Source organism: Piliocolobus tephrosceles, chromosome 5 (genome assembly GCF_002776525.5).
Source record: "Piliocolobus tephrosceles isolate RC106 chromosome 5, ASM277652v3, whole genome shotgun sequence".
NCBI lineage: Eukaryota > Metazoa > Chordata > Mammalia > Primates > Cercopithecidae > Piliocolobus > Piliocolobus tephrosceles.
This window is the reverse complement of record NC_045438.1, coordinates 33,657,718-33,681,437: the sequence shown is the minus strand read 5'-3', so window position 1 is coordinate 33,681,437 and position 23,720 is coordinate 33,657,718. Positions and strand designations below refer to the sequence as shown.

Here is a 23,720-nt window from a genome sequence, read left to right as displayed (position 1 = left end):
TTGGAAACCTGGATAGTTTCAGAATATTGCATGGAGACACATTCTAGCTACTGATTACATTATTCATCCAGCAAATCTCTCTGATCAGGATACAAGTGATAATCTAGAGAGAATTTTTATTTAAAAATATTTAGCCAAAATGGATGTCACAGTCCATGCACCAAAGGCTTTACTGATAGGAGGGCCCTCACAAGGAGTACTCTGAACCTATTGGCCCCTATTTTATGAATAATTATATAAAGCTTGAGATTTTATGTCTCAACCCACAACAGATTTAAAATAAAGGTAAAGAAACATGTTAGAAGAAATAACAGCCAGACAGTTGAAATAATGAGGAAGGAGACGTTTTTGAAAAAGTAAAGCTCAGTCTATAAATCTCAAAATGCCTCACATTCTGGAACTGTTTAGTAATAGGTGACAACTGTTTTTTAATTTTTTATATTTTTTTGAAGTTCCAGGGGACATGTGCAGCATGTGCAGGTTTGTTACATAGGTAAATGTGTGCCATGGTGGTTTGCTGCACATATCAACCCATCACCTAGGTATTAAGCCCAGCATGCATTTGCTCTTTATCCTAACGCTCTTCCCCCGACCTTCCCCTGACAGGCCCTGGTGTGTGTTGTTCCTTTCCCTGTGTCCATGTGTTCTCATTGTTCAGCTCCCACTTATAAGTGAGAACATTCAGGTGTTTGGTTTTCTGCTCCTATGTTAGTTTGCTAAGGATCATGGCTTCTACCTTCATCCACGTGCCTGCAAAGGACACGATCTCGTTCCTTTTTATGGCTGCATAGTATTCAATGGTGTATATGTACCCCATTTTCTTTATCCAGTGTATTATTGATGAGCATTTGGGTTGATTCCATGTCTTTGCTATTGCTATTGTGAATAGCAAAGTGCTGCAATGAACATACGCGTGCATGTATCTTTATAATAGAATGATTTCTATTCCTTTGGCTATATGATAAGTGACAACTCTTTAGCTCTGGAGTTTGTATTGCTGTTGTTCATAATCATGAACCATCAAGAAATGGGTAAATCATATTGACTTCACTCTGTTTTAAAAGGTGCAGTTGCTTGGAATTTATTTTAGACTCATTTCCCTGAAGGTGGCTACATATAAGCAAACCTTGGGAAGAAGTTAGAAGAGTAAGCTAAGTTTCCTGCAGCATGAAGGAGTTTTGCGTTAATAACCCCACTTAGCCAGTCCGCCTCAGAGGGGTGTGCTGTCACAGGCAGTGCTTCTGCTGTCATCCCTTAGCTGGTCTAATCAGCCCGTGGAATTTGCCACTCTATTTGCTGACCTGGAAGATAGCTCCAGCGATGGCTGCGGGGAACACTGTGGTGGCCAAACCCAGTGAGCTGACTTCAGTGACGGCGTGGATGTTGTGCACACTCCTGGATAAAGCAGGTAATTAGGTGTTGGGGTTGGGGGGCAGGCACAGAGTTGGAGCAAAGCTATATTTTATAGAAGTCTTCCACTCAGCAGCACAATTGATTCCAGTGACGTCTTGGGCTTTGTCATCTGATCCTTGTCTGGGAAATCCCCTCCACCCACAGGGTTCCCTCATCCTGCTTCCTGTCTTCAACGCCAGAACGGTGCTACTGCAGGCGAGTTCCACTCCCCAGGGTGGGCCACTGGCAGCACAATAGTGACACAGACTTAAACAGCCCCATCAAATCAAAGACACCAGCCTGCTCCAGAGAGTCAATTAAAATCTTAAGTTTGGGCTGGGCACGGTGGCTCACGCCTGTAATCCCAGCACTTTGGGAGGCCGAGGCAGGTGGATCATGAGGTCAGGAGATCGAGACCATCCTGGCTGATATGGTGAAACCCCGTCTCTACTAAAAATACAAAAAATTATCCAGGCATGGTGGCGAGCACCTGTAGTACCAGCTATTTGGGAGGCTGAGGCAGGAGAATGGCATGAACCTGGGAGGCAGAGCTTGCAGTGAGCTGAGATTGCACCACTGCACTCTAGCCTGGGCGACAGAGCAAGACTCTGTCTCAAAAAAATAAATAAAAATAAATTTAAAAAAATAATAAAATAAAATGTTAAGTTGGAATCACAAGTTAATCTTGATGACAATAAGAATATTGCTAGGTACACCTATAGTGTGCTTAGCTATAGGTTACCTAGTAGAAGTAACCCGATTTTAAGAGCTCTAAATATACATCCTTCAGTTTTCCCTGCCTTTGGGACCGCTACTGGAAAGCTAATACAATATGGCCTCTTCCTAGCATATCAAGGTTCACGCGTTTGCTCCTTGTTCTTTTTCTGCTAATAGTTTATTGACCACATTCAGGATGCGCTCCTGGTTTTGTTCTGGGGTGTAGCTCCGCACAGGCACAGGCTGGCACTGTTTCAAGGTAGCAGGCGGGAGACCCCAGCAGCCCTCCTGTGAGAAGTCCCCTTCATGTAAGGTCGTTTGGCCACGTCACCCCACAGCCAGGGCAGGAGTGCTGGGTGGTGGGGACAGACTCACCGTCTTTCTAGCTGAGTCTTTCCTTGCTTCCTTTCAGCTCATAGAGGGGCACTGCTGGGCTCTCCTGTATCCACAGAATGCCCGGTGGATAAGAGCACATCCCTCTCTCCCACTTCAGAACACCTTTCTTAGAAGCACAGACAGACACATTAACTTCCAGTAAACCCTAGCCAGTTCTTTATTCCACGAGGAAGATGATGGCTCAAAACTGAGGCTGTTTAGGGAATGGCACTGGGCCGTAGGATCCCAGGGTCCTCCAGAGGAATGAGGCCTTCCAGCCTAGGACCCTGGGTTGTCATCTATGGAGATCCCAGGCTTTGAGGTGGAGGGAGTGGGGCGGGGTATATAATTTAAAGGTGCCGACCCTTCCCGTGTTCCTCCTCTACAAAAGACCCCACCGTCTAATCCCATTCTTTGTAAAATGAAGTCTGTGGTGTCTGCAAAGGCACGACATATTTCTTCCCTGCCTGGTGACTGCAGGTTCCCCAGAGTGGACTAGGCCTGGGGCTTCCCCTCTCCTGGGACTTGGAGGCAGGGGTGGCGCCGCAGAACCGTGTTCCCTTAACCGCTGTCTCCTGAGACCAAGCACGTCTGGATCAGTGATGAGTTATCTTTCCCAGCCGGTCTGTCCTGAATCTGGCCTGCACGAGAGTTTCTGTTTCCATCTCTGCACAGCATTGATCTTATTTCTTGTGGACTAATAAGCCCATGAAACTAAGACAGCCCTTCTCCTCTTTCCTCCATGGGCTGAAACTTCCTCCCCTGACAAATATAGCGTGTCATCTTCACCTTGCTCCTCTCTTGAGCCCTCGGTTTCTCCATTGGGATTGGGAGGAATGTGAACCACATCTGTGTCATCTGCTTTAGAATAATGTAAGAGAAGCTTTTAGTAGGGGAGGGGAAAGCGAAAATAACTAATTCATTCTGGATGTTTAAAGAGTTAGCTCCTCTCTAGTCCTGGGCATTTAAACAGACTTGACGGATAACCTTCCTTTGAAATAAACTCATTTTTAAAAGGACACAGTGAATAATTCTGTGGGATTCCTGGAATAGTCATTGTTTCTTGGGGGCACCAAATATTTGCCCTAATTCCCGGAGTCCCCACTGACTGCATTTTCCTGGCCCTTCCCATTAGCTGTGTGGGGTGGTGGGGTGGGGGATGTGTGTGTGTGAGGGTGTGTGTGTGCTCTATTTAAGCCTAAAATTCTTCTTGCTGCCAGCCTGCCAAGCCCCTGCATTTGAGGGGTTTCTTTCTAGTCTGTTCTCGTCTGTTCCTAACTTGTCTGTTAGCCACCTCCCCTGAGTTTTGCTAAATTGTTATTTGTCAATTAAACTGCTTTCCTCCTCTTATCACCAGAATCTCTTCAGGTTAGAGGGCAGATATCTTGAGAAAAATTCCATTAATTTCTGGATAAAACGTCAAAATGGTACTGGGAAATAATGGCCAGCCGACATTAGCATCCAAGCCCAAGGGAATGTAATCAAAATGTTAATACCATCGAGGGGAAGGCAATTCACTGCCGCATGGGCTCATTTCACCATGGGGATAAATATGCAGTGCTTCTGCATTCTCTCTCACACTCGGTTAAAATGCTACTGTGGGCCGGACGTGGTGGCTCATGCCTGCACTCCCAGCACTTTGGGAGGTGGAGGCGGGCAGATCACGAGGTCAGGAGATCAAGACCATCCTGGCCAACATGGTGAAACCCCGTCTCTACTAAAATACAAAAAAATTAACCGGGGGTGGCGGGTGCTTGTAGTCCCAGCTACTCAGGAGGCTGAGGCAGGGGAATCGCTTGAACCTGGGAGGTGGAGGTTGCAGTAAGCTGTGATAGCGCCACTGCACTCCAGCCTGGGTGACAGAGCGAGACACTCTGTCTCAAAAAAAAAAAAAAAAAAAAACCCAAGAAACTACTGTGAACATTAGCAGTGATTCCATTCATTTTTTGCCTTCAGGATTGATAAAGTCTAACAGTCCACCCCGTCCTGCCCCACACCCCACTCACCCACAAGCACACCCCATCACTGGTGGAGATGCTGGGCCCCGCCCAGGAAACTGTGGGAAACTTGTCCTTGTTTCATCCCAAGCGAGGGCCTCTCCTTCCACACTTTTCTTTGCCCCAGCCCAGAGCCGGGGTGCTCTCACATGGTGCCAGCCACTTATCTGACCGTGACCTACAATCTGGGACTGACCTAAGTTAGATTTCAACAAATGTGCACATTGGGTACAGAGATGCAACACTTAGGCCAATCCTAAGAACTGCCTAGACACAGCGTGATTATACAGATGACTTTCTTTTTGGACATTATAGAGATGATTTTCTTTTTAAAACTTCCTCATTCATGAATGAACCATTTCTAATTTGAATAATGTACACTAAGCATTCATTCACTCATTCATTTACTTAAAAGTCATTAACCTGCTGGCTTTGCTGCTTACTGGTTGTTATTCAATCTCACTTTGCCTCAAATTTCTTCCTGGCGAACTAAGTATAATAAAACTACCTGTCTCCTAAGGTTGTTGTGAAGCCTGAAGGGTGTGAGTCACGGATAGCAGTGGTGAGCCCACAGTAAGCACCCTATCTAATGTTTGCATTTACTAGTCTGAGTTCCATGTGCTCTCAACTGAAGAATCATAAGGTTCATGCATTTGGAAAGGAGGGTTTTATTTCTTATAAAGCATTGCAGCCTGCAGACTGGCCATCTTGCTGGCTGGGAAGCGTAGCCTCTGCCCAAAGTGGAGAACAAGTACTTGGAGGAGGGGTAAAGGGAACAGAAATTTTCCTGAGCAGGGTGGCTGAATATTCATGTTCAGTAAGATATGGGAGGAGTCATGAATATTTATGAAAGGAGAAACAGGTGCATGCACAGGAGAGCTTCATGTGTCTTCACTGGATCACGTGCCCAAAAAGATGGCAGCCTTAGCATGTTCCGAGGGTGGAGTTTTTGGTCATCTGACGTCAACAGGTGAAGCAGAGGACATGAAAACCCTCACGACATACCCTCGGCAAGTCGGCCAAAACCAGTCCAGAGATGGTGGTCAGTTTTTAGGAAGGGATGCGTTGTGAGACTGGTGAGCTGCCACATCCAAACTGCAAAGAGGGAGGAAAATTTGGTTGCAGTTTCAGATGGTTAGCTAAAGGCGATAAAGGAATAGGTTGTCCATTTCTTGTTTTTTAGAGCTGGTTTCTGCTTACGCTCAGGAAAGAATTCTGGTTAAAGATTAATAAGGAAGGGTCATACTACAGCATGTTTGACCTCTCATCCTATAATGGCTGGGAATTTCATTTTTAAGGTTTCTCTGGCATCCCTTTGGCCAAGAGAGGGTCTATTCAGTGAACTGGGGGAGCTTAGGATTTTATTTTTATTTCTCAATGCCAAACTAGGCTGTGGCACAGAGTATACAATGGAGAGCAAAGAACAGATACTGTTTCTGCCCTTAGCTAGTGTACCTTCTATTTGTGTGCAGGCAATGACCAAGTAAGTCCAGAAAACACATGGATAGGCCAGGTGCAGTGGCTCATGCCTATAATCCTAGTATTTTGAGAGGCTGAAGTGGGCAGGTCACTTGAGGTCAGGAGTTCGAGGCCAGCCTGGACGACATGATGAAATCCCCTCTCTACTAAAAATACAAAATTTAGCCAGGCATGGTGGTGCATGCCTGTAATCCTAACAACTCGGGAGGCTGAGGCAGGAGAATCTTTTGAACCCGGGAGGCGGAGGTTGCAGTGAGCCAAGATGGCGCCACTGCACTCCAGCCTTGGCGATAGAGCCAGACTCCATCTCAAAAATAAAATAAAATAATAAAAAAGAAAACACATGCATAAATGCACGAATATACAGGGTAGCAGGGTCTTGTGATAGAAAAGGTTGGGGCACCATTTTTGGTTGTTTGTGGTACTTGTAAGTTGGCCCTACAGTGTTACGATGTTGTTTATAAGCATGGTGCACAGGACTTCCAACCTGAAACCCACCCTCGCTGGGGAGCCTTGCCCTGCTTCCCTGGGCCAAGATAGTCGATATCTTCTTTGCTCCTCTGCAGCATGTATATACCTCTCTACTTAACATTTTCACACTGCATTATGACTCCTGGACACCAAGATGGAGCAAGGGGACTGCTCCCCTAGCGGGCTTGACCTGCCTGAGACTATCTCTGCATCCTCAAGCCCTAAGGCCTAGCCAGTATTATGGAACGAATCACCTAAAATATGTTCCACCCTGCATGTCTCTAGGAAAGCATCCGGTGGAATCCTACCTGGGGTGTACTGTGGGCCGAGGTGACTCTGTGGGTTTTGCTTCGCTATTAAACCAGAGGCAGCCATGAAAGTTCCAAGTGTTGTAAAACCCAAGTGCTTCCTCCATCCCCACCCACTCCCATTCAAGCGATTGGACTTTCAAGGAGAGTTTCCATGTAACTTGAACTCTTCAACATACTGAGAATTACTATAACTGATATTGTTTCCTGTCCAGGTGTTCCACCAGGTGTGGTCAATATTGTGTTTGGAACTGGGCCCAGGGTGGGTGAGGCCCTGGTGTCCCATCCAGAGGTGCCCCTGATCTCCTTCACCGGGAGCCAGCCCACCGCCGAGCGGATCACCCAGCTGAGCGCTCCGCACTGCAAGAAGCTCTCCCTGGAGCTGGGGGGCAAGAATCCTGCCATCATCTTTGAGGACGCCAACCTGGATGAGTGCATTCCGGCAACCGTCAGGTCCAGCTTTGCCAACCAGGTATGTCCCCTGGGGTTCTTCTCCCTCCCCTCCATGGCCCTGTCAAGCTGGATCTGTTTCGTCACAGTGCAATGCCTGGGAGGAAGCAGGTCAATCCAGTGCCATTTCCGTGAAGGCAGGATCAGTACATTGTGTGATTCCCTTAACTCTGTGCTCAATTTGAACATTAATTAGTGGCCCTGTGGAGTCACAGCTTCTGTTCAGCAAATTCCTCTTGAGTTGCACAGCTTTTATCAGGCACCAGCCATGGTGGAATGATTGATTTTGCTGCTCCGAGCATCTCCATTTCTTATTCACACAGTTGCCCTGTCTTGTCTTTTATTCTTTTCTTAAACCTTGTCTTTGCTTGTGGTTCAAATATCCTATTCCCAGTAAACCTTACTCTCATTTCAAAAGTATTCCAAATGCATTCATACACTGAGTTCCAAATACCTGAAACTGACTAGAGAAGATTTCTCGGCGTGGATTCATGGATCAGCTTCAGGGCATCATTGTAGCTTCTAAAATTACATAACAGATATTTCTCTGGGCTCTGTAGTTTTTGGCAGATTCTTTAAGGCTATGGCATTCCAAAGAGTTAAGAACACTAGACCAGATCAACTAAACGGTGGGCTGCAAGAAGATGGAAACGGTGCCTGCTTTTGTGTGGTATTTTCAATGTCAATGCTTAGAATACTGCCTAGGATATAGCAGATGTACATAAACACTGGATGATTTTCTTCAAAGGATATTTTTATTTTAACAGAGAATAAAGACACAGGCCAAAGACCTAGAACTTCACAGAAGGAAAGAGCAGTGAAATGAGAGATATCTGTATTGAGCTAACTCAGGTGACACTGAATATTGCATAAGCTTTTGAAACTGCATTGCTTCACTGATAAAATCATGTGAACAATAATGATGTCTTCTAACAGGGTTTTCATGAGTATAGAGTGAAAAATGTTACTTTCAATTATTATCTTCATGATAATCATAAGTGTAATTATTTCTCTCACTGTAACTCTTGAAGTGGCTAGAAAGACAGTTTCTGGATCAATAGACAATGTACTTTTACAATACAACTAATTTAACCATTAAGCAAGTTTCAAGTGAACAATTAAACCAAGTGTTTTCATGGCTTAGAGACAACAACAGAGGGACAAATTTTGTGGACTGAGAAACTAAGATGAGAGAAAGGTAAACTCTGTACTAAACAAATTCTGAGGAGCCAGGTGTGGTGGCTCACACCTGTAGTCCCAGCACTTTGGGAGGCCGAGGTGGGTGGATCACCTGAGGTCAGGAGTTCGAGACCAGCCTGGCCAACATGGCAAAACCCCATCTCTACTAAAAATACAAAAATTAGCTGGGCATAGTGGTGGGCACCTGTAATCTCAGCTACTTGGGAGGCTCAGACAGGAGAATCTCTTAAAACCGGGAGGCGGAGATTGCAGTGAGCCGAGATTGCACCTCTGCACTCCAGCCTGGGTGATAAGAGCAAGACTCCATCTCAAAAACAAAACAAAAAAACAAATTCTGAGCATGGAAATAAGAAGTGTAAGCTTCTCTCCTACCAGAATTGTGCAAGGATTTGAGTTTGCCCAGGTAACCTTTCTTTTGGGAGTGTTTTCAAATGTAAATGGGGAAAGAGACGTACACCTAACTCATTGGCTAATCCAAGGTCACAAATGGATTTTAGGCAAAATAAATAAAGCAGTTTGATTTAGCTGAGCAATGAATTCTATGTCGTGCGTATTTCTTCCTTAATTGAATGTAATTGGCTTTTTTGAAGCATCTCTGTGTGACCTTGGACATATACTAATTCAAAGCATTTTTTCCTAACTGTAAACTGGAAAAGCTAACAGGCTACAGAATTATTTATAATGAGGAAAGCATCCTGCGCAGTGTCTGGCTTGACAATAGGCACTCAATGAATGATACTGTCCTTTTCTTACTCTCTCCAAAGTCTTTCTTCTGGGCATCTTGGTATGCTTACCTATGCTTTCCGGGCACTGAGCAACAGGGAATTGGGTAAACCCCTCTAGCCTCTTGGTCATGCTCTCCTTCCCTGATGTCACAGGGTACTTGTGCAAATGAAAGTATCAAGTGTTTAGACATTTCTCAAGCTAGATATGGAGATGATCCTAACAGCAATCCTGGTTGCAGAAAGAATGTATTATTTCAAAACATTAATGGTTTAATCTGGACAATGAATCTTTGTACAAATACCAGGACAATCAGGAGCCTTCTATTTCCTAGGATTTTTGTGAAGTCAAACACAAACATGGTGAAAATGTTTATGCATTTATGTACTTGTCATGCATAAATGATGCTTTGAAAGTCTAGAATGTGGTTTGTAAACTGTTACATGCTATATTCAAATGATAGGGTTATTTTTCACTGAGAAATCTGTTATAACCCCTCCCCTGCACACTCAGCATCTCTATTTGATGTCTGTGAGGCATCTGAAACCCAGCGTGTCCGAAGCAGAGCTCTCAATTCCCTCCCTCTCCCTTCCTTGCAATACCAATCCTCTTCCCACCTCAAGTCTGCCCTGCCAGGGAACAGCACCACCATCCCCTGTGCGGCCTACTCTTGTTCTTGCCCTCTCTTTCCATCGACAGGTCCTGTTGGTTCTGTCTTTAAGGTATATCCTGAATCCCATCACTTCTCCAATGCATCTGTGCCAGCTTCATCACTCTTCGGAGGTCCCAGGCCCCTGGAAGAACCTGTTGAACTCAGTGGGTCCTTTTCACTTCTCTGCATCTCCATGGACGCCTCCCTGGTCCCAGCCACCTACAGGCATCTGGACTTCTGGAATATTCTCTTACCTCCTCTGCTCTGTTCCTACACTTGTTTCCTTCCATCCTATTTTCCCACGGCTGCCAGAATGAGCATGTTAAAATGTAAATCTGATCGTATCATTCTGATGCTTAAAACCTTCCCTCATTTTTTCATGATACTGAGAATAAAACATAATCTCTTTATGAACCTACAAGACTGCACAATAGAGCCTTGCTAGCCTCCTGACCTCCTCTCCTACTATGCACTTCTTGTCCCTGCATCCTCTTCCAGCCTCAGCCCCACCAGCTGCTTTTCCTCATGCACACCAGCTCATTCCTGCTGCAGGTCCTCTGTACTTACTCTGAAGAATTCCCCGCCTCCAGATCTTTTCCCGTCTCGTGGCTTCACATCAGTCAAGATTCCAGGCAAATGCACCCTCTTTGCACGTGCCCCCCATGACTCCCTTCTGTAAAACAGCTGCCCCTGCCCTTGCCGTCAGTTTCCATTCCCATCCTCTGCTTAATTTTCTTTTATGGTTTTGATCACAACCTGAAGTTATATTATTTACTGAGTTTATGTACTTGTGTTTTTGTTTGTCTTTCCCACAAGACTATGTGTCCCACATGGTGGGGAGTTTGTCTTATTTACCATTGTACCCCATTGCCTAGACCAGTGCCTGATACGTGGCAGGTACTGAAAAGTGCGGAGTGCTCTATCCATGAAGGAGAGTGTCTCCAGCCTTGTCCTTCTTCTCATTCTTGGCAGGGTGAAATCTGTCTCTGTACCAGCAGGATCTTTGTCCAGAAGAGCATCTATACTGAATTTTTAAAGAGATTTGTAGAAGCTACCAGAAAGTGGAAAGTCGGCATTCCCTCTGATCCATTGGCCAGCATGGGTGCTCTGATAAGTAAAGCACATTTGGAGAAAGTGAGTAAATTTCTGCCATGTAAGTTACAGAATAAGTTCTTATTTGAAGAGAAGCTCAGTATGAGCAGTGCACACATCAGACTCGGAAATATTGTTAGTTACTACCCCATTTTTGGACACAGAGTCTAGACACTGTGGATAAGAATATGCAAAGGCAGTCCCGGTGAAAGTGCATTCACATGGAATTAATGAACTTGAGAAGTCAGCGTGGAGATACCACCAGTAGAGAGGGGAAGCCAAATTTCAAAACAGAAAGATCAGCTAATAAGGGTGATGTGGAAGAGTGCCAGTGATTTCTACAGGCAAGCATTCTCTTTGGAAAAGGTCTGCCTCTGGTTTATAGCCAGAAGTGCCGACACAAACAGTCCAAATTGTGTCGTCCTTAGTCAGTGGGGGACCAGGGGTAGCCCATCTGGAAGAAACCACTGATAGTCTCTGAGTGATTGATGAAACTCAGATCTTTAGGGTCATTTTTTAAGAAAAGCAGATCTGGCCCTTGACTGCCATTTAGGGTTATTTTAATTTATTACCAGATGTGACTCCCAAAATAAGTCATACATTTTGGAGTCAGAAGGACTCTGCTTTCAGCTCAGTGCCACTGAGGGAAACTTGTCCCCATCAGCCAGCCAATGAGAGACAGAGCATTTACGTAAGTTTGTAGAAATCCCTGACACTGCACAGTGCACTCCACTCCCACGTTGACTATATTTAACTTTGACTTTCAGGACACTGCAACACAGTTGCTTGCAGATGGAAAGATGAAGTAGCTTGAAGGCCTGTACTTATTTCTTCTGTTTTCTCAGTGAAACAGGCATCAGGGTGAGGAGGGGAAAAGGTGTTGAAGGTTTCAGGAGGGAGGAGAGGGTATGAAATAATCTAGCAGTAGGTCACGAGAAAAGAACTGGGAAATGACCAAGTCATTAGCAGAACAGCTCAAAGGGCTCACTTGAGGCTTGTAGTCATTTATTTAAAGTGAGGCTGACCAGCATGGCGTGTTTTTCTCCAGCTAAATTTACCTACAGGATTGTGGGTACATAGACAATGGTCCGCAGAATGTCCGGTGAGACCAATAGTTGTTGATGGTCCTGCATGGAGTGAAGATTTTCCAGGTGCGGGAGACTCCCCTGTTCTCTCTCATTCTGGCTCTTTTGGACACTAGTGCTCCCTGCCTACCTGCCCACACCTGCAAATGACTGGTGTAAAACAATGTTAGTATGCCTCCGACCGCTTCCTGGGAAACAGGAAGGGGTGGAACAAAAGTGAACCTCCTAGAGTACCTTTCAGCAGGTTCAGGCGATACTGCAGTGTGAGGTTCCCTGTGCAACTCACTCACTCAGAATTTCAAAGTTCTTTCTGTATCAACTCAACAGATACACTATTTTTCTCTATTTTAGTCGCTACCATCATAACTATTTTAGTTACCCAGTGAGAGAATATATATTAGTGAAACAAATAGAAGTAGTGACTTTTCTGTATCAGTTGAATGATCTCTCTCTCTCTCTCTCTCTGTGTGTATGTAAGAGAGAGAAATCAATGCCACACTTTGACTCATATTGGTAGCTATGGCTTTTCTCTGTGCTACTCTAAATATTTGTCTTCAATACGTTGTAATTCCTGTGGACTTTCATACAATATTTTTGATGCCCAGTATGTTCCTCCTTGGCCACAGGAGGCTTCTTCTTATTATTTTTTTTAACATGTACTAAGCTGACGTGAGCCACTGTTGGAGAATTAAATATTTAATATTGTGATGACTTAAACAAGACGCTAATGAGTTCTAGTAATTGGCATAGATTGCAGATTCTATGTGTTTATGAAATGCAACACTAAATAGGCCACATGCCCTCACCTTTAAAACCACTCCAGGAGCCCTCTCTTTAACCTGCTCTGTTGTCCTTCTGAGCCCACTGGAGGCCCACCTGTAGACATCTCTGTCCTGTGACAACAGGCGACCTCAGGTGGTCTCAATTGCTCTGCTACACATGGACAACAAGACCTCTCTCTGCTGAGCCTTGGTTCCTTTCAGTGGAGAATGGTGATCAACGCCAGCATTTGAGCTTAAGGGTGACCATTAGGGGATCTCCTATTACATAACAAGTGGCTTAATGACATCCAAGAAGAGATCAAGAAGAGGTGGCTTAAAACCTTGTGATGCTTCACACACACTGCCCTTTTTTTTATTTTTTATTTATTTATTTTTTCGAGATGGAGTCTCACTCTGTCACCTAGGCTGGAGTGCAGTGGCACGATCTTGGCTCACTGCAACCTCCACCTCCTGGGTTCAAGCAGTTCTCCTGTCTCGGCCTCCCAAGTAGCTGGGACTACAGGTGTGTGCCACCACGCCCAGCTAATTTTTGTGTTTTTAGTAGAGACAGGGTTTCACCATGTTGGCCAGGCTGATCTTGATCTCCTGACTTCAGGTGATCTGCCCACCTTGGCCTCCCAAAGTGCTGGGATTAAAGGTGTGAGCCACTACGCTTGGCCACACTGCCTTTTTTAAGAAGGGTCCTGGCTGGGTGCGTTGGCTTATGCCTGTAATCCCAGCAGTTTGGAAGGCTGAGGCGGGTGGATCATTCGACGTGAGGAGTTCAAGACTAGCCTGGCCAACATGGTGAAACCCCGTCTCTACTAAAAACACAAAAATTAGCCAGGCAGTGGTGGCACGCACCTATAATCCCAGCTATTTGGGAGGCAGAGGCAGGAGAATCACTTGAGCCTGGAAAGTGGAGGCTGCAGATTCCGCTACTGCCCTCCAATCTGGGCCACAGAATGAGACCCTGTCTCAAACAACAACAGCGACAACAGCAACAACAGAAGGCTCCTGAGTTCATGCTGACATTTCTAATGTAGCGAAATTACCTTTTAAACCTTGCTCTAATATCGTAGTAATTTCATCACTGGTGATGATGTGTCATGCTGTGTATGGTCATACCCCGTGTTACTCACAGTCAATGCCTAAGTCTTTAGAATAACCTAAGAAACTGGCTACGATCTTTCCCATTACCTCTGTGACCCTTCCCTTTCCTCATTCCACTCCTGCATACTGGCCTCCCTGTTCTTCCTGGAAAATACCAGGCACCCCCCTCCTTCTTGGCCGTTGCTCTTGTTGCTCATGCTGCCTGGAATGCTCTTCCTTCGGATGTATGCATGGCTCTCTCCTTCCCCTTCTTAGAGTAGATGTCACCTGAATGAGGGCTTTCCTGCCTACCCTATACACAGTGGTACCTTTTACAACTTTGACTTCTTTGGAGCTTTATTTTTCTCCATGGTTCTTACTGTCATCTGACATGCAATATATATGTCTTACCCCTTTACTATCTTCCCTGGACTAGAATGTCAGCTTCTTGGTCTGTTTTATTCATTGCTGTATCTTTAGACTCTAGAAGGCTCCTGGAACGTAGTAGGTGCATAGTATTTGTTGGGCGAATGACTGAATTAACACCACATGATGTGTTCCAGTTACAGTATATCCCCCAAATTTAAGGTATCCATTTTCCTTGAATTTTTTTTGATCCTTAGATTAAACTACCTGGAATTCGGTCCAAAATGCACAGGTCCTGGCCATCTCTGGCCAGCATGACTCAGCATCAAGATTCTGAAAGGAAAAACAAAATAAATACAAAAACTAAAACCCAGCCTTTCTCCAAGAAAATGCTTGAACCATCTGAGCCTGGAGCCTCTAGTGTCACTGATCACTAAATCATAACAATGATAAAGGGGCTGTATAGACACATACATGCCTTTGAGGTTTGGCTTGAAATTCCTCTTTAACTGCTCACAATGGTACAAGTATTGGTGATTCCAGCTTAGGTCACAAGTAGTTTTGGTATCTAACTCTAGTTTTCTGAAAACATTTGGTTAAATATGGATCTTTAATACCTCAACAGTATACAAGTCTAACTTTTTAAATGCCAATTTAGGAATCTAAAAAATTACATCTAGATCATTATCAAAAATAATTTCAGATTTCTATAGCATTCCTACAAATATACAAGTGAAAAAATTTCTGCAGGTTCATATTTCTCCACTGTCCTTGTGTTTCTCAAGAATCAACTTATTAAAAAGGTACCAAAATATTTCTATTTATAACACATTTTAGTTATAGACACCATTCACACTTGGAATGCCTCCCAAATTCTTAAACTTTAGTTTTGTGTTGTGGTGATTCCTAGTAGTTTTCATCACCCATAAAATAAACACAGAATTTAGCGAGTTTAGGTGTCAGAATACTTCAGCATAAACTATCCATATTTTTCCCTAGAGTAAAATATATACCCTGAACATTGTGTCTATGAGTGACTCCACAGAGAAGACCTAGATTACCTTTTCTTCAGTAGGTTTGTGGTTAGAATCTTTCAACCTAAAATAACAACATAGAGAAGGGCTCTCTAAAGAAAATAAAAGCGACTTTCTTTGGGAATTAATGCCAGAAGATTATAAACTGGGATATGCATGTTGTGATGGATTCTGGGCATAGCCAGGGAGGTAAAGGAAGACGAGGGTTTTTAAAGGTAAAATGAGGAAGGTGACAGAATGTCGTTTTGAAACAATTATCGTTGGCTATAAGAATCAATAATAAGGGTGATTTATTATTAAATGGGAGCACCAGTCCAAGGTTGAAGGGACAGTTGTTGTATAAACATCCTTGAGGTATTTTTTGGGCAACGTTGCGGTGGCCTTTGTGCAAGGTTGTGGTTTTGGTAGAGTCTCTTGTGATAGTTTTTGTTATCAGGCAAATATGTGTGAGGACTCTGCCCGTGGCAGATGGTAGCAGAGGACTCGGTTTGCAAGTTCATGTCCCGGTAGCACAGGCATACATGTGGGAGCGACACCCTACTCTGAGTTTCTGAAGATGTGTGCCTCTCTGGCCCGCCCTCCTTCTGCCTCAGCCCAGCTCCCTATTTGGATTTTGTCAAGCAAGTTCTTATCTGAATCCAGACTAAGACATGCAGGGAGAGCTTGGTTTCCCTAGGGCTCACCTTGTTCTGGCCAGCTCCAAGCTGTGCATGCAGGGAATCAGGGGACCTAGAGTACTTTGCTGGGCTTGACCACAATAACTCCCAGGAAGAAGATTCTCGTGTCGGAGCTCCTAATATTTTTACAACTAATTTTCATCCCTTGCACCTCCCTAATAATAAATTTGCCTTAACGTAGTGCTTACATCACCCCATCTTATACACCATGTTTTTACCAACCCCATCTTCCCCTAAAGGGAGGAGAAATGGGAAGGCCACTATTCCTCATTTCTCATTCCTCATTATTTCTAGCATCACAGCTGCAGAAGCTGTGGACAAAAACCAAGATTTCTAATAGATCTAAACTACTTATTATATTCAACATTTTTAAAACTTGAAATATTGGCAAAGCCCTAGACATGGTGTCAGCTTCTCCTGGACATATCTAAGTCCAGAAATGCCATCTTCTATTGAACCAAATTATGCCTGAAAATCAAGCATCTGTTTCACATGTTAGTTGTATTAGCTTAATATTATTTCAATTTAGTATACTTAGGTGCCATGGATCACTTTGGAAATGATGAATCTTAGCAGTTACCAATTTTTTTCTGACCATATTAAAATATAAGGCCATAAACTCATATTTATCTTTTAAGCAAAACTTTTGAAAGCCCCTAGATATTTTTACCATTGAACACTTTCTCTCTGTCAATTTTTCTTTTCTTCTCTTTTTCTTTTTCTTTTTTTTAAAATAAATCTTCGTTGGGCATGGTGGCTCATGCCTGTAATCCTAGCACTTTGGGACGCCAACGCAGGAAGTTCACTTGAGCCCAGGAGCAGCCTGGGCAAAATGGTAAAACCCTGTCTCTAAAAATTATACAAAAATATTTAGCCAGGCGTGGTGGTGCATGCCTGTAGTCCCAGCTACTCAGAAGGCTGAGGCAGGAGGATCACCTGAACCCCAGGAGGTCAAGGTTGCAGTGAGCTGAAATCACGCCACTGAATTCCAGCCTGGGTGACAGTGAGATGCTGTCTCAAAAAATAAAATAATCCTTCTACTTTGTAATAATTTAAGATTTATAGAATGTTTCAAAGATAAGGCAGAGAATTTTTATATCCACTCACCCAGGTTTTCCTGTTGTTGGCATCTTACAGTCCTAAGGAACATGTGTTCATGCTAAGAAACCAGCATGTTACTATTAACTCAACTGAAGACTTTTCAATCAACTACTTTCGATTTTCTGCTTGATCCTTATAGAAAATAATTTTTCAGCAACTATTCTTATTAAAACTAAGTATAGCTAAATAGTGTGTACTCATCTCAGAAAGCTCCAAAATTCCACTGCTTCCAAGGGGAAAGATTTTGGCCATGGTTAAAAAGTTATTCACTGTTAGATTGGGCACAGTGGCTCATGCCTGTAATCCCAGCACTTTGGGAGGCCAAGGAGGGCGGATCACTTGAGGTTAGGAGTTTGAGACCAGCCTGGCCAACATGGTGAAACCCCGTCTCTACTAAAAATACAAACATTAGCTGGGCATGGTGGCTCGCACCTGTAGCCCCAGATACTCGGGAGGCTGAGGCAGGAGAATCGCTTGAACCCGGGAGGCAGAGGTTGCAGCGAGCCAAGATCACACCATTGCACTCCAGCCTGGGCGACAAGAGTGAGACTCTGTCTCAAAAAAAGGAAAAAAAGAGAAAGTTATTCACTGTTGAAAACTTGAAAATGGTACTTATCAGCAGCCAAGTTTTTTAAGAGAAAAACAGTAAGGATGGTATTTCCATAACCACAGCACATCTAGAACTGCTGGTATCTATGTAGCTTGCCTTATTTTGTCATCCTCTCTGTTCGATCCCTCCCACATAGAGTAGAACTCCTCTCAGCTCTGCCCGCAATGCCTCCTCTGTATAAAGCCTCAGGAGGATCTACCTTCTGCTGGGAAACAGCCTGCTGACCCATCTTCCTGTGGCTTAGAGGATCACTGGGCATCTGCCATCCTCACTGCTTCACTCTGAGTGTGTGCACAGATGAAATGAGATAGGCTTTACACTGAGTGAGCCTCCCACCAGCTGGGCTCCTCATGAGGCTTTCAGCTGAGTTCTAGTGAGAAAGCCCTGCTGTCTCTGCCTTTTGGGAGAGAGCTAATAGAAACACCTAGAGAAATGTTAAGTATGGCCTCTTCAGATTGTGACGCTTCAGTTCTGTGTGTCAAACCATCTTTGCTGGAGGAGGCAGCGGATGCCCTCTGCTGATGGTCATCTTTCCTCGTGTTACCCTAGAAAGCTTTGGGTCTGAGTGCCCAGGAAGGCCGGGCTGCCATCTGCATGCCAGCACTCTCTGCCCCTACAGTGTGTTTTTGTCTTCTCCAAATCAAATTGGCCATGTGGAGTCTGGAGTTTTCATGTCCGTCCTACCTCTGCGTGATTGCCGCAATAGGTGGCAATGCCGTTGGCAAAAGAATCCAATTAGAATATGTACAAGTTGTTTTGTAATGGTTGAGGGCTCAAGGACTTATGGAGATACAACATGCTCCTAAATGGGGGTATGATTTCCCAGGGTGCCAGTGACTCCATGGAATGCTTAGTAACCTGCAGGGGATTCTATCCTTGTGGATTGAAGATAAGGCTCTATTTGCCTTTTCGCAGGGTTGCTTTTTGTTTTTCTTTCTTCCTCCTGAATCATTCCCTACTTGACACTCTAGAGGATCTGGCTGTGTACCTGTCTGCCTAAAGATGCAGGCAACTATATAGAGAGAATTCTGCAGGGTTTACAATGAGACTGGAGGCAGCACAGAAAAAGCTAACGGGTGCATCCCCTGCTAGGGCCAAGATTCAGACCTAACCAAGGCCCACTGTTGCAGTTTCCTGTCCCCTTTTATCAGATAAAAAGCCTGACCTACAGAATGAGGGGTGTCTCTGAGGTCTCTCTGCTAATAAGTGTCGGGTCAGTCATTTCATTGTCATCACCAACATCATCAATAACAACAGAGGCTGACAGTCAAAAAGGCTTACTATGTACCAGGCATTATGCTAAATCTTTTGTATTATTATTTTATTTAATTCTCTCAAGAGCCCTATGAATTAGTGACTGTGGTAATTCTATGTTTCAGATAAGGAAACTGAGGCATAGGACATCTAAAAGCCCTCAGCTAGTAAATGGGTGAACTGGGGTTTGAATACAGCTTGGCTCTCGGAGTTACTCTTCTAACCCCTGTGCTCTGATTTTATGTCTAAAGCTACTGAGTACTAACTGTTCTCTCTCCTGAAGAAAAAATTTTATAATAATTTCTTACATTTATAGCATATTACTAGTCATGGTTTTTTTCTCCCCCCCCCCCCCCCAGAATTTATTGAAAATCTCTGTTCCCAAGCTGCTAAGGTAGATATCATCTAGTCATACTTTCTCTAGGAAATGAATTCAATTAGTGTGTCACCTTAGATATTAAATGTTTTGATAAGTTCACAATTTGAAGACTGACACTTCTCTTTATCTTTTATTATTCCAAGAGCTTCTGAGAGATAAATCATGTGATCTCATTCAGACATAATGGTCTAAAGCCAGGTACTCCTTGTGCTGTGCTGAATCATTGATGAAGTCCAGCCACTGCATCCCAGCAGGGCCTCTGGACAGCTGCACCTCAATTCCCCTGTTCACACAGGACACTCACCTTTGGGAACTTTTAATTAATGTGGATGAGTTATTTTCAAAAGAAGAAAGAGAGTAGGGATCAAGAGAGGTACAAACTTATTTTATTTTCTACCCACAAACTAGAAGAGCGTATATTCTGGGAAAACTTCGAGATCACTATGGATGTTGGGGGTGGAGGTTAATGGAAGGGAATATAAATCTGTACCAACTGTTCTACTTTTTAAAAAAGTCTTGAGCTGGGTGTGGTGGTTCATTCCTGTAATCCCAACACTTTGGGCGGATCAATTGAGACCAGGAGTTGAAGACCAGCCTGGGCAACACAGCAAGACCCCATCTCTTTAGGAATTTAAACAAAATGAATTAGACATGATGATTTGTGTTTATAGTCTCAGCTACTCGAGAGGCTGAGGTGGGAGGATCTCTTCAGTCCAGGAGTCTTCAAGGCTGCAGCAAGCCATGGTCGTGCCACTGCATTGCAGCCTGGGTGACACAGTGAGACACTGTCTCTAAAAAAAGTCTTTAACTTCATGGCTTATTAATTCTACAAACTTGGAGCAAATTTAATAATAGAATAATATTACCTCTATTTTACATGGAAAATATACATATAGTTCTACACTGAATATAGTTCTATACTGAATATAGTTCTATAATGGAGTTCTAATGTAATCCTGGGGCAGAATTCTCGATAGATAAGTAAAAATCCAAAACATTATCGCAAAATTTACCCTGTCTTTGGTTTACTTCTTTACTGCTGTTCTACATTTTTAATTTTTAGGACTACTTTTACACTTCTCTTTTGCTTATAATACCCCTTGGGGTAGAAAAACATATAATTGTGACTTCAACAATGTTTATTTATATATATAATTATTACGAGTTAACTTGCTACATAACTTATTTCCCATTATAGTTAGCTAAAATATATTACCTAGGCATATTTTCAGAGTATATTTAGTAATGAGACTAGAAATTAGAAATGATTTGTTCTGGAAGCTCATCTATTAAAGGGCATTCTGGCCTTTAACTAAATCTTACACATCTTTTTCTTCCCATTTTCTGCAATGGACATAGCTCTCAAAAAGGGAGAAAATATTATTTCGTGTATTTAGCTACAGAATATACATGAGTGTGAATTCTAACTTTACTGTTTATTAGCTCTATGAACCATTTATATTTTTCACACTCAATTATACTATCAGCAAATAGAAGATAATAATAGATTAACAATAGCTAATAATGTTTTGAGGCAATCAACTGAGATTGTATGAAAAGCACTTATCTGAGTTCCTGGCACTTAGACATTAAATAATTACTTCCCTCACTTATGTATGAAAGGTGAATGCCCAAATGATGCTTGGAGCACCTCTGCCCTCCTGCTTAGCAGCTGAGTGATAAGATAATTGACCCTAGATTTCTTAGGAATGACCTTATCCCTCCTTCTGAGCTGATTAGAAAACATTGAATTTTCTGCTGATTTGTGTGAAGCCACATGGTAAGACATTGCTAATTATGATTTTTACCCACGCAGGTCAGAAGTTACGTCAAGAGAGCTCTTGCTGAAGGTGCCCAAATTTGGTGCGGTGAGGGAGTGGATAAGTTGAACCTCCCCGCCAGGAACCAGGCAGGCTACTTTATGCTTCCCACGGTGATAACAGACATTAAGGATGAATCCTGCTGCATGACGGAAGAGATATTTGGTCCAGTGACGTGTGTCGTCCCCTTTGATAGTGAAGAGGAGGTGATTGAAAGAGCCAACAACGTTAAGTATGGGCTGGCAGCTACTGTGTGGTCCAGCAATGTGGGACGTGTCCACCGGGTGGCTAAGAAGCTGCAGTCTGGCTTGGTCTGGACCAACTGCTGGCTCATCAGGGAGCTGAACCTTCCTTTCGGGGGGATGAAGAGTTCTGGAATAGGTAGAGAAGGAGCCAAGGACTCTTATGACTTCTTCACTGAGATCAAAACCATCACCGTTAAACACTGATCTTTGCTAATGATGGAGCCACTATGGCCAATGCCTGGCTGCTGGGATCAGTTGTTCAACGCGTTGGATGAAAATCATGGCATGAATTCCAGCTATGCCTTGACTTGGCAGAAGGTTATCTCTAGCTTATCCTCAGTTCTTAGTAATTTTACCCAATAGTGAAGAGGTACTGTCTATTTTCAATGTGGACTCAGAAGAAAAGACTTCGAAGTAGGAAGACAGAACAATGATGCCAAACAGTTGTCAAGCTCCTCCCAGGTTATGTTTTTATAGTGTTTCTTTCATCATCTTCATTGAACTCTTCAGAATCTCCAGATAATCAGATTATTTCATTTGCAAGTATATGGTAAATTAAAAAAAAATCTACAATCAGGCACAGTGCCTCATGCCTATAATCCTAGCACTTTGGGAGGCCAAGGCGGGCAGATCACTTGAGTTCAGAAGTTTGAGATCAGCCTAGGCAACATGGTGAGATCCTGTCTTTACCAAAAATTTAAAAATTAGCTGGGTATGATGCCCTCTGCCTATAGCCCCAGCTACTTGGGAGTCTGAGGTGGGAGGATCACTTGAGCCCGGGCTGTTGAGGCTGCAGTGAGCCATGATCATGCCACTGCATTTCAGCCTGTGGGACAGAGTGAGACCTTGTCTTTAAAAAAAAATGCTACAAACCCAAAAAGAAACAAATAGCCATAATTTGCCATCTTTGGAGAGATTATGGAGATGTTCTCCTGGTCTATTAGCCACTAGTATGGCTAACTGATCTTTGATTGTATCTCATTACGTAAGGAGGCAGTGGATGTCTTTGGAATTTGTTAGGGGAAGCTTATGTGGTAAGCTCTACTAAATGTATCTCTATAAGGATGAAGAAAAACAAAATAACTACCACTTTTGGAGGAAACTTGGAAGAAGAAGAAGACATAGTTGGATCTATTCCTACGGTCAAGTCCAATCAATTCCATTTCTTAGTGTATGCATCTAGTGAGGCTTGCAACTTACGAACCCCAAAAGAAGTGATAAATGTTAAGCAATTTTAGTAACCAGTATGGCATGTATCTTATTTTTGAATGCGTTCCTCCTTATCCCCATCCTCTTAGGAATATGGACGTTTTACTAAGTAATAAAGATTTCAAATGCTTTTTTCTTTTTTGGATCCCCAAATGATCACAGGAGAAAACTGAGGTTTATAGAGGTCGAGCAACATAACCAAGGTCACACACATGGTATGGGTAGAGGTACGGTTTGAAACCAGGACTTTCAGGCTCCAAAACCCATGATCTCTCACCTGCTTCCACTTGCCTTAGCTGGTGCTCAGGAAGCAGTGAAGTACCTGTGGTTCCTGGCACACATGGTGTTACATCTCCCCCTCCAAGTTTCCTTCTTGTTTTGCCTCCCCCATCCTCTCTCCTACCCACCTCCACTTCAAGGCCCTTCCTCAGTAGTCATGCTACTCAGGAACACCTCCAGCGTGGGCCTTCCTACACCGATGGGAGTGATCTGTTTGCATGTCTGTCTCCGTAACTGGACAGGAGTGTTGAAGGCCAAGGCTGCTGGTACATAGTGCCTGGCATACAGAAGGTGCTCAAAGCAAGTTCTAGGAAGGGAACAAAGTCTTCCTGGTGCTCTGGGGTATCTGTTCCATGGTTTGTGTGTGTGTGGTTGAGGGTGATGAGAGGGGAAGACTAAGCTTTATAATTTTGCTTAGGATTTCAGATATATTGGCTTATTTGCAAATGCTGAGAAATAAAAGCCAGCCCCTTTCAGATCAAGTGATGGTGTTGGATAATACCTGGCTCTAGATTCTACCTCCCCTTTCCCTTTCCTTGCTTCTTCTCTTCCTCAGCTGAGTCCCCTTGACCTTAATCACTTTAGTGAAGAACCAATTTGAACATCAGCAGGAGGAATTTCAGCAACTCTAGTCTCTAGGAATCTGCATCTTCACTCTTGTAAATGGGCTGGCCGAAGCTCATCCTTATTCCTGAGACCCAAACTGTATCTTGATTCCAAATTCTAGCAACTGACTCCTTGATCCCTGTGCCTGGACAGCCACCTTCCACCGGCTTGTCTTGGTCCAGGAGACTGTTCTCTCCAAGGCTCAGAGTCAGCCCTACTCTTGTTGGTTCCTGTCTTGGCCCTGGGTCCTGCCTGCAGAGAGGCCTGCTTCCGGCTGACAGACATCCTGGATGCCATTTCCCTACTTCTGGGTCTTTTGGATCTCTAAAACTCCTCCTGGGCTCAT

The 23,720-nt window shown here is 43.7% G+C and overlaps 1 protein-coding gene across 3 annotated transcripts in view; it reads left to right on the top strand.

The window, feature by feature from the left end:
• The window catches only part of ALDH8A1 (aldehyde dehydrogenase 8 family member A1), a 31,695-nt gene extending 9,174 nt beyond the window's left edge, over positions 1 to 22,521 (top strand). The window contains exons 4-7 of one of the 3 annotated variants that reach the window (XM_023230683.2): positions 1,259 to 1,408; positions 6,955 to 7,211; positions 10,737 to 10,898; positions 21,032 to 22,517. In XM_023230683.2, coding sequence (XP_023086451.1) covers positions 1,259 to 1,408; positions 6,955 to 7,211; positions 10,737 to 10,898; positions 21,032 to 21,484 — 1,022 coding nt within the window. In that variant the 3' untranslated portion in view covers positions 21,485 to 22,517. Of the gene's footprint in view, positions 1 to 1,258; positions 1,409 to 6,954; positions 7,212 to 10,736; positions 10,899 to 21,031 lie in introns of all 3 variants that reach the window. The other 2 variants (XM_023230685.2, XM_023230684.2) reach the window with 2 other exon arrangements.
• Positions 22,522 to 23,720: the final 1,199 nt, after the last annotated feature.